Source organism: Pituophis catenifer, unplaced genomic scaffold, assembly GCF_029215685.1.
Source record: "Pituophis catenifer annectens isolate HBS135680 unplaced genomic scaffold, rPitCat1.0.hap2 SCAF_1, whole genome shotgun sequence".
Taxonomy (NCBI): domain Eukaryota; kingdom Metazoa; phylum Chordata; class Lepidosauria; order Squamata; family Colubridae; genus Pituophis; species Pituophis catenifer.
Window position 1 is genome coordinate 51,713,877 of NW_027256881.1, and position 17,549 is coordinate 51,731,425.

Below are 17,549 nucleotides of genomic sequence, written 5' to 3' on the forward strand. Positions count from 1 at the left end.
AAGGATTTTGTTCAGGGGTTCCGAGATCACATCTGCCAACTTTTTTAGTACTGTGGGATATAAACCATCTGGTTCTTGTGGATAGGTGTTTTTAATCAATTTCTTATTTATTTTTATTTGTGTATCTGTTCAAACTCCCCCTTTGTTCCTTTTGATGGGTTTGGCTTTTTTGTTGCTATTATTATTGGCATTTGTTGCAAGTCTTAGCCTTAGCCTTCCTCACTCCATCTCTGCAGATTCAGGCTATTTGCTCGTATTCTGTTTTAGTTATATATCCCTGTTTTCATTTTTTATATTTATCGTTCTTGTCCTCAGTGTCGAGCCTAGCAACCTGCTCGACACCGCTAACGCATGTTGAAAGCATCGAGGGATATATACATACTTGGTGGTGGTGGCACTGGGTGCAGGTGGCCGTCTGCGGGGCGAGGGGAGGTGGTATCGGGTGTGATGGGCTTAGGACGTCTCCAAATGATGCTGCAACCAGCACCTTCAAGAACCTGTCCGAGTGGTGTAAAGCGGCCATCGACCTAGACGTGGGATTGAGAGAGTTTCGGGTGAAGGGTGCTGTGAGCGCAATCCCCATCCGACGCCAGCCAGACCGACCGGGTCCCGTCAGAGCAGTAGGAAGAGGGGAGCGCGATCCCCGTGTGGCTGACTCCACACGCTGACCATTACGCTGTTTCCGATGCAACCAGCCCAGCCATAGGGCTCTGGAGTGCCCGTGGCCACCGGTTCAACCACCTGGGCCAAACGTTCTGACAACCAGTGGGAAGCCTCGTGGGCCACCATCTCCGGAGAAAACTAGAGCCCTGTCGCAGCAAGGACAGAGTCCAACTGGAACCAACACAGGGGGACCGGGTCCTGCTATCCCCCCTGGTGTAGTCCCCGTGGTAGTGGCTGATAGCGATGAGGATGAGGATACCAGTGACCCGATGGTAAGTGAGCCCATTCGTCCCTTCCTCATATCCATCACACTAATCCCGTTAAAGGGGGCGGGACGGGTATAACACAAGGCCCTTATTGATTCTGGATGTGCACGATGCTTGATGAGACGTGCTGTAGCCACCCATTTGGGTATCCGGTTACGATCACTAAAACCCCCGAAAACGTTCGAACAAATGGATGGGTCCACGTTAGTGGGGGCCCTGGTAACCCAGGTCACGGAGTTGGTAAAGATGGAAATAGGGGCCCATTGGGAGTATATACGATTTGTGGTGGTGGAGACGATGATCGAGCCTGTGATCCTGGGTCTGGCCTGGCTAGACAAATGGAAACCCACGATCTGGTGGGAGGGGGACTTCAGGAAACTCCGTTTGCCACTAGGTCCAGACCCGGATATCCAGAAGATCCCAAAAGAGCAAGGGGTGGCTTGGAGATAGATAGCAATACATGTCCCATTGGTGTACCTGCCATTTATGGGGACTTAGCAGCAGTGTTTGACGAGAAAGAGTGTGACTCGCTACCCCCCACACCGACCCACTGATTGTGCTATCGAGCTAATACCCGGGGTGAAGCTCCCAAAGCCACGCATGTACACCATGACTCCACGGGAGGTGGAAGAGTTACGGAAATACATCAATAAAAACCTAGCTCGGGGATTCATACAACCCAGTCGGTCACATATGGCTGCTCCGGTTCTGTTCAGGGAGAAGAAGGATGGGGGCCTTTGTTTATGTGTAGACTACCGGGGTTTAAATGCAGTGAGTGTGGAACCGGTATATCCGTTGCTGTTAATGAAAGATCTACTCGCTGCTTTGGCGACTGGCAAATATTTTACGAAATTGGATTTGTGGGAGGCCTACTATAGGGTACGAGTGAAACAAGGCGATGAGTGGAAGACCACGTTTAACTGCCCATTGGGCAGTTATAAGTTTTGTGTTATGTCTTTTAGGTTACAAGGTGCTCCCGCAGTCTTTATGCAACTAATCAATGAGGTGTTACACGATTATTTATACCAAGGGGTATTGGTGTATTTAGATGATATTTTGATATACACCAAGTCTATGGAGGAACATATCGTGTTGGTACGCCAGGTGTTGGAACGGTTATTACAAGCTCAACTATACGTTAAGGTATCCAAGTGCGAATTCCATCGCACAGAACTAGACTATTTGGGATATAGAATATCTAAGGATGGCATACAGTCAGGTTTAGAAATATTGGGACATCGACACAATTCTAGCATCTTTGGCTCTATACACCACCACAATGGAGTTGGAATGAAACAAACACAATGTGCGTTAACTGCAGACTGTCAGCTTTAATTTGAGGGTATGTACATCCAACTCAGGTGAACGGTGTAGGACTTACAGCAGTTTGTATATGTGCCTCCCACTTGTTAAGGGATCAAAAGTAATGGGACAATTGGCTTCTCAGCTGTTCCATGGCCAGGTGTGTGATATTCCCTCATTACCCCAATTACAATGTGCAGATAAAAGGCCCAGAGTTCATTTCAAGTGTGCTATTTGCATTTGGAATCTGTTGCTGTCAACTCTCAAGATGAGATCCAAAGAGCTGTCACTATCAGTGAAGCAAGCCATCATTAGGCTGAAGAAACAAAACAAACCCATGAGAGAGATAGCAAGAACATTAGGCATGGCCAAAACAACTGTTTGAAACATTCTCAAAAAGAAGGAATGCACCGGTGAGCTCAGCAATACCAAAAGACCTGGGAGACCATGGAAAACAAGTGTGGTGGATGACCGAAGAATTTTTTCCCTGGTGAAGAAAACACCCTTCACAACAGTTCGCCAGATCAAGAACACTCTCCAGGAGGTAGGTGTATGTGTGTCAAAGTCAACAATCAAGAGACGACTTCACCAGAGTGAATACAGAGGGTTCACCACAAGATTTAAACCATTGGTGAGCTTCAAAAACAGGAAGGCCAGATTAGAGTTTGCCAAACAACATCTAACAAAGTCTTCACAGTTCTGGAACAAGATCCTATGGACAGATGAGACCAAGATCAACTTGCACCAGAGTGATGGGAAGAGAAAAGTATGGAGAAGGAAAGGAATTGCTCATGATCCTAAGCATACCACCTCATCAGTGAAACATGGTGGTGGTAGTGTCATGGCGTGGGCATGTATGGCTGCCAATGGAACTGGTTCTCTTGTATTTATTGATGATGTGACTGCTGACAAAAGCAGCAGGATGAATTCTGAAGTGTTTTGGGCAATATTATCTGCTCACATTCAGCCAAATGCTGCAGAACTCATTGGACGGCACTTCACAGTGCAGATGGACAATGACTCAAAGCATACTGCAAAAGCAACCAAAGAGTTTTTGAACGGACAGAAGTGGAATGTTATGCAATGGCCAAGTCAATTACCTGACCTGAATCCCATTGAGCATGCATTTCACTTGCTGAAGACAAAACTGAAGGGAAAATGCCCCAAGAACAAGCAGGAACTGAAGACAGTTGCAGTAGAGGCTTGGCAGAGCATCACCAGGGATGTAACCCAGTGTCTGGTGATGTTTATGCATTCTAGACTTCAGGCTGTGATTGACTGCAAAGGATTTGCAACCAAGTATTAAGAAGGGAAAGTTTGATTTATGATTATTATTCTGTCCCATTACTTTTGGTCTCTGGGAGGCACATATGCAAACTGCTGTAAGTCCTACACCGTTCACCTGAGTTGGATGTACATACCCTCAAATTAAAGCTGACAGTCTGCAGTTAATGCACATTGTGTTTGTTTCATTCCAACTCCATTGTGGTGGTGTATAGAGCCAAAGATGTTAGAATTGTGTCGATGTCCCAATATTTCTGGACCTGACTGTAGCTATGGATCCTGCAAAAGTAAAAACAGTATTAGACTGGGTAGCCCCGACGACTAGAAAGCAATTACAAAGCTTCCTTGGCTTCGCCAACTTTTATCGTCAGTTCATCCCAGCATTCGCACAAATCGCTTTGCCCTTAACAAACTTACTACGGACAAAGGGGGAGGGGCCTCAGCGACCGGGCCGTTGTTTGGCTTGGACACTGGAGTGCCAAATGGCATTAGAAACCCTGAAGCACCAGTTCGCAGAGGCACCCATTTTGCAGCATCCTGACCAGGCAAAACAGTTCATAGTACAAGTAGATGCCAGCGACGTTGCGGTAGGTGCTGTGTTATTGCAGACTAATGTCCAAGGTCAGTTACACCCTTGTGCATACACCTCCAAAAAGTTCAGTTCCATGGAGAGGGGCTGGGCTATCTGGGAAAAGGAGGCATTTGCTGTCTGTTGGGCTCTCCTCACCTGGAGACATCTATTGGAGGGAGCGCAGGTGCCGTTTGAGGTGTGAATGGATCACCGCAACCTTATAGCATTGCAAACACCCAGAAGGCTGTCCCCCAAACAGGTCCGTTGGGCTCATCACTTCCAGCGATTCCGGTTCACATTAAAACACATGCCCGGAGGCAAGAATTTCTTGGCCGATGCTCTGTCTCGGATGCCCCAGTTCCAAAGCAAAAGGGACGAGGTAGTGCAAGCTATGATACCAGGCAAGAATAGGGGAACTGTAGCAGCCATAACAACGGAGTCTTCGACAAAGTGGAAAGAGTTGATGCAAAGAGAGTTAAATACTGATAAGTGGTTTGGAGAAAACAAACATCTGCTCATGCACAGAGACGGGGTCTAATGGAAAGGGGACAAGATATATGTGCCTGAAGGGGTTCGGGGCTTAGTGTTACACCGATGCCATGACAATAAAATGGCTGGCCATTATGGTTTCCTCAAAACACTACACCTAACAAGGCAGCAGTTTTGGTGGCCTCAGATGAGGAAAGATATAGAAACATATACACAGTCCCGCCCTGGAAAACCATTAGGGTTGTTACAGACTGTAGCCACCCCTACCCAACCGTGGGAGGAAATAGGGATGGATTTTATAGTTGACCTACCAGACAGCAATGGGAACACAGTTATCTGGACTGTTATTGATTTGTTCTCTAAACAAGCTGACTTCATTCCTTGCCGGGGGTTGCCGTCAGCTCGTAGGTTATCTAAATTGTTTGTACAGCACATATATCGGCTACATGGTGTGCCCCACCATATTATATCTGATAGAGGGGTGCAGTTTACTGCTCGCTTTTGGAGAAACTTCCTCTCAGCTATCGGGTCAACACAAGGACTTAGTTTGGCGTTTCACCCCAGTACCAACAGGGCTGTAGAAAGAGCAAACGCAATGATAGAGCGATACCTCCATTGCTATGCTTCATATCAACAGACCGAGTGGTCATCCCTCTTGCCCTTTGCAGAGGTCGCCTATAACATGGTTCATAGCAGTACGGGTCTTACCCCTTTCCCGGTGGTGAAGGGACGGGACTTCGTAGCGATACCTGAATTGAGTCATTCATCAACAGCTACCACAATGCCCCAAGAGTAGTCCGACAGAATAAGGACAGTATGGCCCCAGGTCAGGGAGGCATTGGATAAATCTGTTATCGCATACAAAACCCAGGCGGATAAAAACCGTGCACCATTCCAACCTTTTAAGGTGGGGGACATGGTATATCTCTCCACCAAGTACATCAAACTACGACTTCCTAGTAGGAAACTGGGACCAAAATATTTAGGCCCATTCCCAGTGGTGAGGACAATAAATCCTGTGACTGTGGTTCTAAAGTTACCTCCGTTACTGGGGAAGATCCACCCCGTATTTCATAGTAGTCTTCTCAAACCTGCCACCCACACCCAAACATTTGAACGTCCTGGTCTGATTACAGAGGGCCATTACGAGGTCAATGACATCCTAGACTCTAGATGGAAACGGGGGGTCCTCCATTACCTGGTTAAATGGAAGGGCTATCCAATAGAGTAAGCTTCCTGGATACCGCAGAGCAATATGAACGCGAGTCAAATAGTTCGACGGTTTCATAAACTATATCCTCACAAACCACAACAATCTAATAATATGTGTAATTTGTCTCTTACAGAAGGACACCTGGTGAAAGAGGAGCCGCCTGTCGAGCCTAGCAACCTGCTCGACACTGCTAACGCATGTTGAAAGCATTGAGGGACATATACATACTTGGTGGTGGTGGCACTGGGTGCAGGCGGCCGTCTGCGGGGCGAGGGGAGGTGGTATCGGGTGCGACGGGCTTAGGACGTCTCCAAATGATGCTGCAACCAGCACCTTCGAGAACCAGCTGAGACGCTTCCGCGCTAACAAGGGTGTGGTGATAAATGGGGGTGCAGTTTAAAAGGGTTAATGAGAAGGGAGGGCTATATAAACGCCCGTTTCTAGTACACTGTAGTGCCGATTTCATTCGTCTTTACGAGTCACAGCGTGTAGCCGTCTACGGACGTGAATAAACCAGCGTGCCAAAAAGAGCTGAAAGGGATGCTGCTGTGTTTTGATTGCGTCTCGCACGGTCAACCTGAGACTCAGCTTTTCAGAGAGCTATGCAACCATGTTGGTCTAGTCTGGTGTCGTTTATTTTTATTTTTATGTGGTACTGTTTTAGTTTGGGACTTTAATATTTTGTTTTTGTCTGGACCTAGAATAGCTACATTTAATTTTCCATGGGGCCAATATTCCACGCCCTATGCCCCACTCCCACCTCCACAAAAGTAGGCTGGTCAAAGCTAGGTGTCTGGTGCCTCTCTTAGCCAAAGATGGTTGATGTGACAATGGGAGTACTGATATTAGATTGCACAAATTGTTTTAGCCGTTGCATTTTGTATAAAATAGAACACCGCTTGGGGGGGGGGCAAAAAGCCCTATTAAGCAGGTATTTCCAAAAGTATGAAGGCTATTGCTTAATGCATTGTAAACCGCCCTGAGTCTCCGGAGAAGGGCGGCATATAAATCGAACTAATAAATAAATAAATAAATAAATTTTGGACTTTTAGTTGTATTCATTTCATGTCCCATATATAATATGTATCAATAGTCTAATTGGCAATGAAGTAATGAGTTATAGGTAATCTTTGATTTACGACCAGCTGTTTTACAACCATTTGCATTTATGATGGCCTTAGAATGGATCCTTTACAGTCTGTAAAGTACTTCTAGCCAGTGTAAATGGTCATGCCATGTCCCTCCCCATAGTCATTTGACCATATTTTGGGTGCTTGGCAACTTTTTTGCAGTTGTCAAATGCCCTGCAATCATGTGATTAACATTTGCCATTTTCTCTGCTGGTTTCCTCAGCAAGTCAGTGGGTAAGCCATCAGGGAAGGTTGCCATATTCTGTTAAAATAGTTACATTTTAGTCATATGAAATTATGTTAAATGTGTAATATTTGTGGGTAATTGTTATACAAAATAAATTACATACCTCTGGCTCAATAATCCTTGATTATACAATCAAATCTGTTTCTCTCTTTCTCAGAAAATTTTTCTTTTCTTTTCTTTTCAGAAAAAAGAAATATTTTATCCTCTGGAAAAATATTGTTAAGTATTTAAAAACAAAGAGAAACCAGTAAGTATAAAGACCAGTTATTTGTACTGAGTGACTTGATTACCCTTTTTTCAGGTGGGAGGCATCTTTTAAAAAGTAATAAATGTAAAACATCAGTCTGAAGAAGAAAAATCAAATCAAATGTATAACTACCACATTGAGAATATGTGCATGTTTTAAGGATAATAGTGCATGTGTTAAGGATCTAAGAATGCATGGTCGCATTGATTAGGGATTGTCATCTGGTAGAACCACAAAAATGGGCATTCTTGGTAGTGATTTATTTACGGAACATCATTCCCCCTGTGGTACAATTGACCCCCACCTTATTGCTTTTCTGAAAGGCCATAAAAACATGGTTTTTGTCAGTGGGTCTGGGGACCATAAATGGAGATGGAGACAGTCAACAAGAATTGATTGTGTTGTTGCTATCCTGGGAGTTAGCTGCTCCATGAAAGATAGTAGTTCCATTGCACTCTGAACTGCTTAGACTAAATTGGAATACCATGGTCAGCTCTGGATGGTACACTTTAAACATGGAAAATGTATAACAAGTTTAGAGGAGAATTAGAAGCATAAGACATTTGGAACCTAAGTCCTATGAGGAACACTTGCTGAGAATGTTTAGTATACAAAAGAAAAGATAAGGGATAGCAATCAACACCTATTTAAGGGCTGTCATAAAGAAAGGTTGGATCTGTTAAACTCTTGGAACTATGGGCAGGATAAGAACCAATGGTATTTCCTGATAGTAGAAACTCAACCTTCCTCTTTCTGATATGTATTCAAGATGGGCAGTGATAATATATATTGATACACACACACACACACACACACACACACACACACACACACTTATGTGTATACTTTTTAGAGCAAGCAACATAATTTCATTTTTAATGTGTGCTAGTGTGTCTACTGTAAAAAAAAGACAGTAAGCGTTACCTATCTATCTATCTATCTATCTATCTATCTATCTATCTATCTATCATTACCTATCATTTCTTAAACAGTAAAACATTCTGCATTGAAGAAGTGGATGGCCACCTATCAGTGAGACCTGTATGTTATATAAAACAGGCATCTCTAACTCATCCAATTTGTGATTCAATGATTTTAATGGGGTTTCACTGAATGTTGGAAAACATTTAAAATAATTTCTTAGTTTTGTGTGAGATGATAGTCATAACAAGAGTTCACTCTTCCTATTTCCAGGAAAAGCAGAGAGCACAGGATCAACAATTATTTTATTTCTTCCCTTTTATTCTGGAGAGCAGGTCAAGTGTTTACATTTCAGATAATGACTTTCTTTTTTTCAATACTTTATTAAATTTCAAAAAATATATAAAATACAAAAAAGTAGAGGGAAAAGGGAAAAAACTATAGAAAAAAGTAACTTTTGACTTTACTTGATACACGTATAAACTTAAAAATCAATGACTCTTTGAATTAGAATAAACCATTACAAATAGTACAACCCAAGGTTAAAATTTCATTTCTTTCAATTTCAAACAAAAAATACAATAATTGTTTCCAAGTAAAAACAAAGCTAAATAAAATCTTTCCCTAATCAGACTTGTCAATTTTGCCATCTCTACCAACTCCATTAATTTCACCATCCATCCTTCCATTGAGAGTATATGTGAGTCTTTCCATCTCTGTGCATAGAGAAGATATGCATATAATTGTAATATATAAGAAAGGCCTCTGGTTTCAATTGTACGTTCAGTCCAAGAATTGTCAGAATTAAAAATACTTATCTGATTCCAAAAAGTCTTAGTTTCCTTACATGGCCACCAGAAGTGATAAAAAGTGCTTTCAGATTGTATACATTTCCAACATGTATTTGACACACCCTTATACAAACCCTCTGAAAGTTAACTGGTGTTAAATGCCAATGATATATCATCTCTCTATTTTAAATTATTATTCAGTGTAAATTTCAGTCCCTTAATCCACATATTCTCTCATTGATCAAGGATTATGTTATAACCAAAATTTCTTGCCCATTTGATCATACAATCTTTAACATTTTATCCTCCATATTCATTTTCAATAGTAATGTATTAGTACATAAATCCAACTCAAAATCAGTTTTCCCGTTGCTAACAAATTCTTCCTTATCCAGTTTACATCTTTCTGTTAATTGAGCAATAGGCAAACCATTGAGACAAAGTAAATAAATCCATATATGACAACCAAATATGTGAGATAATGACTTTCAAGATGAATTAAAGAATTCCAAAGCATATGTCTACTTATATTTATTATAAACTGAAAACTTGTAGTAATTTAAAATACTGATATTATTCTGTTTGTAGAATGATATTGTATAAGCAACTATTTTCTGCTGATGAGATATTGCAAAGTTGCTTACTTTATCTCCAAACCTCGTGTGTAGATGCGAGTAATCCAGAAAAGCCCAGATCATCTGAAAAAACAACTATAAATTTCATAAAGGTAAGAGTAAATATTTTAAATATGTAAAAAAGAAGAAGAAGAAGAAGAGCCAGTTTGATGTAGTGGTTAGGACATCAGGCTAGAAACTGGGAGACTAAGTTCTATATTGTGCCCCTATTAGGCACAAAAGCCAGTTGATGACCTTGGGCTGGTCACTCTCTCTCAGCCCTAGGAAGAAGACAATGGCAAACCAAAATCTTGCCAAAAAAGTTTCAGAATTCAACACTGACTTGAAGACACAAATAATAAATATACAGGTAGTTCTCAATTTATAATTGAGAATTGGTTATGGGCGCAACCCATAACCAATTTATAATTGAGAATTGGTTATGGGTGCAACCCGTGTGCCCACGTGACACCCCTCCTGCGCGAGCTGCACTGGCTCCCAGTGGTCTTCTGGGTGTGATTCAAGGTGTTGGTCACCACCTTTAAAGTGCTCCATGGCATAGGACTCGGGTACCTTCGAGACCAACTTCTGCCACAAACAGCCTTCCACTGGCCAGTTCGCTCCCACAGAGAGGGTCCCCTCAGGGTGCCATCTGCCAAGTTATGTCGGCTGGCGACACCTAGGGGGAGGGCCTTCTCTGTGGGAGCCCCTGCCCTGTGGAATGAACTGCCCCCGGAAATGTGCAAGATCTCCAACCTCCATGTATTTCGCTGTGCCCTCAAGACCCTGCTGTTCCGCCAAGCCGGGCTATCAATTTAATGATTTTTAAATTGGGTTTTAAATTTTTGGGGTTTTAAATTTCAGCCAAATTATGTAATAATTTTAATTATTTTTAACTGATGTTTGTCTTTGTGTTTTCTAATAGGCTGTACACCGCTCTGAGTCCTTCGGGAGAAGGGCGGTATAGAAATTTATTTATTTATTTATTTATTTATTTATTTATTTATTTATTTATTTATTTATTTATTTATTTATTTATTTATAACCATTCATTTAGTGATCGTTTTGAAATTACAACGGCACTGAAAAAAATTCTCACACTTATGACTGTCACAGCATCTCCAGGGTCACATGTTCAAAATTTGGGCACTTGGCAACCAGCATGTATTTACAATGGTTGCAAATCCTGGGTCATGTAATCACCATTTGTGCTCTTTCTGGCTGGTTTCTAACAAACAAGGTCAATGGGGGAAGCCTGCTTTGCTTAACAATATGATTCACTTAACAGCTTCAGTGATTAACAACTGTGGCAAAAAAGTTGTAAAAATGGGCATGGCTCACTTAACAACAGCCTTGCTTGGCATGAGAAATTCTGGTCCCAATTGTAACTTGAGGATTACCTGAATAGAAAAAATGTAAAGAAACAACTTGAATGTGTTAATGTACTGTTCTTTTTTCGTTTTCTATTTCTAACCACCAATATTATTCTGAACTGTTAGTGTGAGATGACAGGTTTTGTTCCGTTCAGTTATTACCTAATTTTTTAGTTTGATTCAGGTTCACGCTTTAATTCTGTATGTTACATGCAAGTTTATTGCTTGTATGAGAAACTAGAAAATGTTAAAAGAAAAACAATTAAAGGTCGTGTTTCTATGTTTTTACTTTCATGATTATGCTCTACTATAGAAGCATTCATTGTGGCATTCTTGCTACTGTACATTCCTTCTTAGGAAATGACATATTTCCTAATAATTTCCTGATCAACTATTAATTACAATATTTATACTAAAATTAATAGTAGTTTGAAAGTGTGATAAGCCATTCAATTTCTTCCTTTTTCCCCTCTCTCTGCACATTCATACATACACATCTGGGCTGACAAGATATCTGGAGGCATCAAATTTTGTATTGATGAGTTTTGCATCTGAGGGTCAGCAAGTGACAGGTCTAATACTAAATAAATTCATTCAGATGGACAACATTTCAAACTGGGGATTTAGGGCCACATTTTCCTTCTACTGTTTTTTACATTTTATTGTTGATGTGCCAATATTTATTCTTATGCAGAATAGAAAGAAAAATACATAAGAATTTGTATCAATTTCAGAGAAATTGTAGTTACTTATAATATTTTTCTTTTGTTCTTAGATAAATACGTCTTATACATACACATTGGAGAAATTTTGTGAGGAACAATATCAACAGAGTCAACATGCTTTATCTCAACTCCAAGCTTTTAAAGATAAAGTAGTAAAAGTAATTAAGGCCTGTTTTTTAAAGGTAATTAATGAATTTGTATATAATTTTTGCAGTTTTGTCTTGAGTATGTTCTTTCTTGAATATATTTCCAATATACTTTAATATTTTTCTTATGTTATATTGTTAAGACTTTTAACTCTCAGTAAGTATAATAATTATTTTTTTCTGATCTGATGGAGAAAGTAATGATGAATAAGATATTTTATAATTTGTTCACAATTATCTTACTCTCCTTTAACATTCTTAGCAGATTTTGCATGATTTTGCATGATTTTGAAGTTAGATGCCTACATATACTATTTTCTCTCTTGATACAAGTTATTTCTGATGGATTAGTTCTAGTTTTGGTTCAGAAGTAACTAAAAAACATTTTTCTGGAGGTAAAAGGGCCACAGAAAACTGCATTTGAAAGGACCATAAATATCATCTTATTCAATTACCTTCTTAGTGCACTGAATAGTGCAGTAATCTAACACTTCAGCATCAATGACCAATGCATCTCTCTATATCTCTCATTGATAAAATTAAAAAGGCATACAGCATACATATACAAAATATGTAAAAGTATAACTGAAAAACAGAGTTGGAAGGGGCCTTGGAAGTCTTCTAGTCCAACCACCTGCTCAAGCAGAAAAACCTTTCCCATTTTAGAGAAATGGTGGTCCAATCTCTTCTTAAAAATCTCCAGTGTTGGAACACCTACAACTTCTATAGGCAAGTCATTCCACTGATTAATTGTTCTAACTGTATACATATAACTGCAACTAACTATATATACAAAAGTATATAAAATAAATTTAAAATACAAAATGATAACAAGGATAGTGGTAGATGTCACAAGTACTTACCACACCAGTGTGGATGTTCTTTATCATTAATTTCTGAAAGAATATAACCCTTTAGTTATGCTGGAAAAATTTCAGGTTTTCCATGACACACCGATTGGTGATTCTGTTGTGTTAGTGTTATAGGAAAAATGACGGAACTAGGCCAAGCTCTTCAATGCAGGAAAGAGTTTATTGCGCAAGGTTCAAACAGTCCAAAGACAGCGAAGGGTCTGAACAAAGATGGCTGATTTTGACCAGATATTTATACAGTATAAAGGCAAAGTTATTACGAAGAGTGCGACATTTCACACGTAGAAGTTATCCTTTAATCTATCTCTAGGAAAGACATAACAGCCCTTTTCCCACAGGCTCAGGTTCTCAGCTCCAGAGCTCAAGACATAATAAAAGGAGATAAGGGGCTCAAAGGCGCCTCACGAGCAGTAAAGAGGACAGTAAGGGAAGCAGTATTTCTTCTCTAGAATCTACATGACATTTGGGGTGTAATAAACATTAAACAACAGGATGTATCTGTTTAGGGTCAGTTTGCCCTTTTACAATTCTGTACCTACGTCAAATACCGTTTGTCATCTCAGCACCTTGGCACGGAAGAGGCACTTCTGTCTTGACCAAAGATTTGGATTTCTAATATTTGAGTTTTATTCCAATATCGAATCTTAGCCTGGCTCATTAGAGGAATTGTCCTCTCTCAGTATCAGATCCTTGCTTCCCTTACATAGTCTTCAACAATAGGATCAGGATCATCTAACAACATGTTCATTCTGATAATGACTTAATGAGTTTTCACCATTTCCATATAGCTTGCATATATGATGTCTATTTCACAGACACTGCCTTCCATCAGAGTCTGGTTACCCATATTTTTGAAGAAACTACAGTTGGCTCACCTTCCTTGGTATATTCAGACATTTCCCTATCATTCAACGGCTCGAGTCCAGGCTATAAATCATACATTTTTCATATACACTGCAACTTTTTATCCTTTTTGACACGTCTGTTAATTTGAATAACCCATGTCCTATGATTAACATATTCTAATTGTGTCAGTCATGATTATGTCCAGCAATAGTTGTCAAATAAAATGTGCATACTATTTGCATGATCAGTGAGGCTGTTGTAGTATTTCTCTTTCTCATTCCAGTACTTTTCCATGGAGCAGCCATAGGAAAACCTACTAGCTCTTTGAGTAAGAAAACATTGCAACACAAAGTTATAAGAAAGGCCTTCAATTTCAAAAAGTTGTGTTTCTTTATTTGTTAAAATACAGCACATATCTAAAAAGTTTATTTTCACATCTCATTTCATCCCTCCCATTGTTGATTCATAGGATTTCTGGAAATTTGATATGAATTCTTAATCTTATCATTAATCTCTTTCTTTTTAAAAATCCTGGGTATTTCATCTTCAATTGATATGACTATCCTAATATTTTGATCTCTGTACTGTAATTACATGAGTTCTGAAATGTGACAGATCTTTTGTCTCTTCAACTTGTTAATTTCATGCACAAGCATGACAATGCTATCAATTTTCTATGCCAATGGATTGTGGAGTATGATTTCTACCATAATATTCTTAATTTGACTGTCTTGGTATGTTAGAAGTTTCTGATTCTTAGAGGTTCTGGACTCTTTTTCAAAGTAAGATTGGTTTTAAGTCCAGCTTTCCGATTTGTCTTCCATAAGAGTTTCATAGATATCTGGTATTGTAGTCAAACTTAGTCAATTTTCAATTGACTAAGGCTATGGTTGCAGTTGTTATTCACTACCACCACTACCACCCTTTTTGCTATATGGCAATTCTGATAAGAAATACTTATGTATGAAATGTCTTCAAACTTTGTTTTTCTTGTTGAAAAAGGATGAGATGAAAAGTAAGTAATACAAAATGTCTACATGATGAAAAAATACTGTATATATTTACTACTTTTGCAAATTTATTATTTCATAATGCTATAGGTGGCAAAAATGAAGGGAGCAGAAACACTTTTTCAGCATTCACTGCATGATTACAAAGAGAAACCAAAATACTTTGAGATAGCTGAATGGCGGCACGTTATGGAACGCTTTTCTAAGTTTCTTAAGCTTGTAGATAGAATCTTTCAAGAATTTCTTCGCAGATTGGTAAACAATGCTTTAAATACTCTTTTGGAGATATTTAAAGGTTCCAGTAATATGACTATTTCAAAAAGGAAGACAAATGAAAGCCTTATGAGGTTAGTTTTGCCTATTTCATGATTAAAACACTGGCTCTTACTTAATATTGTTCACCAAATTCTCTCTTAGATTCCTTATTATTATTTAGTATTATTGTTACTGTTATATTTCCTTTATTTTTAAGGTTGGGTTACTTATTACAAAAATTATAAAATAATTCTTGGAGTAAATGCTTATTATGGAACATAAGTGAAGGGCCAAATATTTATATTTTAAATAAAAATGGATATACTGTATAATTAAACGAATGAATAATAGTTTATTTCTCCTTTTTGTCACTGAGTTACATGTGCTAGCTTTATTCCTGTAAAAAAGGAAATATCTATAACTAAGCTATAATATTATTTATTTATTTATTTATTTATTTATTTATTTATTTATTTATTTATTTATTATATTTATCTCTCACATGTGTGCATGGTTCAAGATGGTCACCTCCCCTGCCTTCATTATTTGTGAGCCCCTTCTGACTGGAGAATTCTGGGAGTGTCTTAAATATCTATTCTATCTCCTAGTATTGCTACATCCTTACTATCTCCTAGGACTGCCACAGCATCTTAATGTATTAAGTAATCTTGAGGTATTGTCAGCTATTAAAATGAATTATGCTATTTAAAATATAAATTAAGATTTTTCCATTTTTTCACATATGCAGAGCATATAAAGTTACAATTGATAAAGCACTTTGCTTATTGACTGAAAATAGATGCCAGTGGGTATATGAAAATGAGCATTTTGAAGGCACTCAGAAATTATTGCACCGTTCAAAGGAATCAGAAGCACAACGTGAAATTGTTACTATCAGCGATATAGACAAGGTGAATTGATTTCTAAATGAAGGTATTTTACAACACAGATTATCCAATAGTTCATATTTATCTTAATAATATGTATAATAATGATTAAATTTAATGATTTAAATTTAAGTTTAAATACATGCTGAAAGCTATTTATAGTTATACCTTTAAAGACAAAATCTTGCCTTCAAATACAAAATCTTTCATGGTTCCTTATGAAAAAAACTTATGAAGATTAAATACATTTTCCATATTTCTCAATAATCTCTTCATGCTTTACAACAGATTCAAAAGCACATTATCACAATATAATCTTCTCTATTGATTAGTATCAAGTCAAAAATAATGGATTTTTCTTCTGCTTTTATTTGTTCCTTGTTTTAAATTGAAAATATTTTGTTTTTAATGCTCTCTGGTTCCATATGCATGATTTTTTTAGAAAGAATATTCTATTTTTATTATATTTTCATAACTCTTTAGATCCTAGAAGAAGTGAAAAGGGAACTAAAAGGAGAAGAGGAATATTCCCCAATATTTGAAATAAATATTTGTCTGAGAATTCCCTATGAAAAGGAACATCGTAGAAAATATTACCAAGATGATGATGATTATATTACAGAATCTTCAGCAGAATCTTTGAAAGAAATATTAGACTTTGATGAAGTTTTGAACAGCTCATCTTTTGAAGATGATAGCCAACATGAAGAAAAATCAGAAAGTACTACAGAAGATTTGGGTATCTTCAGGAATGAAGAAAAATTAAAGCCATTGAGTAAGATAAATAAGGTTCTTTGAAAATAAGACTGCGTTTTACACTACAAATGCACAGAGCCATAGCTCAACTCATAGATTAATTAGATGCACCATTATTCTATCAGTTCTTTTGGTAGTATAATGATGCTTGCTCTTTGGTATTGTGTCTTAGCCAGATTTCTTGCCACGTTATTTCTTTTTCCTCTAATTTCTTTTTCCATTCTATTATTAATTCTAAAGAATGAACACTGATCAGAAGATTGATCCAATATGATGTTTCAGAAATTTAGATAATTTAACTTAGATTGAATCAGGAGTCTGGTCTGAAACCAGGACAAGATTGATGTTTCAAATTGACTAGAAAGAGACAGTCACATATAACTGTAATTATTTTTATTTAGCAGTACATTTAGGCATGGTAAGCACTTCTATTTTTTATTATACATTTTTTATTTTTTAATATCATAATTCCATCTTCATTTAAACAGTGTGTCATCCAGGTACAAATAATCAAGATTTACAACAATATTCAAAATACCTTAACATTAATTCTATAATATTAAAATGATAATATTAAACATAATAATCATATTATTTGCTTTTCTCTTAACATATCTTCTTTATTTCATTAATCTTTTTTTTGTTTCCCTGTGTCTAACTTCAAATTTTGTTATCTAACCATTGCTAAAACGTCCAATGTCTTGTAATATTCAGTTTGTTCTTTCTCCTTAATTGCTAGTGTTAGTCTATTCATTTCTGCACATTCTAATATTTTCCTGATCACATTCTCATCTGTGGAGATCTCTTCACTTTTCCAGTTTTGTGCAAATACAATTCTAGGTGCAGTTAATATTTATTTATTTATTTATTTATTTATTTATTTATTTATTTATTTATTTATTATATTTCTATACCGCCTTTCTCTCGTAGGACTCAAGGCG

At 38.1% G+C, this 17,549-nt stretch overlaps 1 protein-coding gene across 1 annotated transcript in view; it reads left to right on the plus strand.

The window, feature by feature from the left end:
- Positions 1 to 17,549, plus strand: part of DNAH14 (dynein axonemal heavy chain 14) — a 238,523-nt gene that overhangs the window by 27,230 nt on the left and 193,744 nt on the right. Inside the window, exons 10-17 of the mRNA XM_070957448.1 lie at positions 316 to 611; positions 696 to 935; positions 1,052 to 1,248; positions 1,892 to 2,072; positions 11,887 to 12,018; positions 14,801 to 15,057; positions 15,714 to 15,876; positions 16,336 to 16,627. Of these exons, the coding sequence (XP_070813549.1) occupies positions 316 to 611; positions 696 to 935; positions 1,052 to 1,248; positions 1,892 to 2,072; positions 11,887 to 12,018; positions 14,801 to 15,057; positions 15,714 to 15,876; positions 16,336 to 16,627 (1,758 nt within the window). The remainder of the gene's footprint in view (positions 1 to 315; positions 612 to 695; positions 936 to 1,051; positions 1,249 to 1,891; positions 2,073 to 11,886; positions 12,019 to 14,800; positions 15,058 to 15,713; positions 15,877 to 16,335; positions 16,628 to 17,549) is intronic.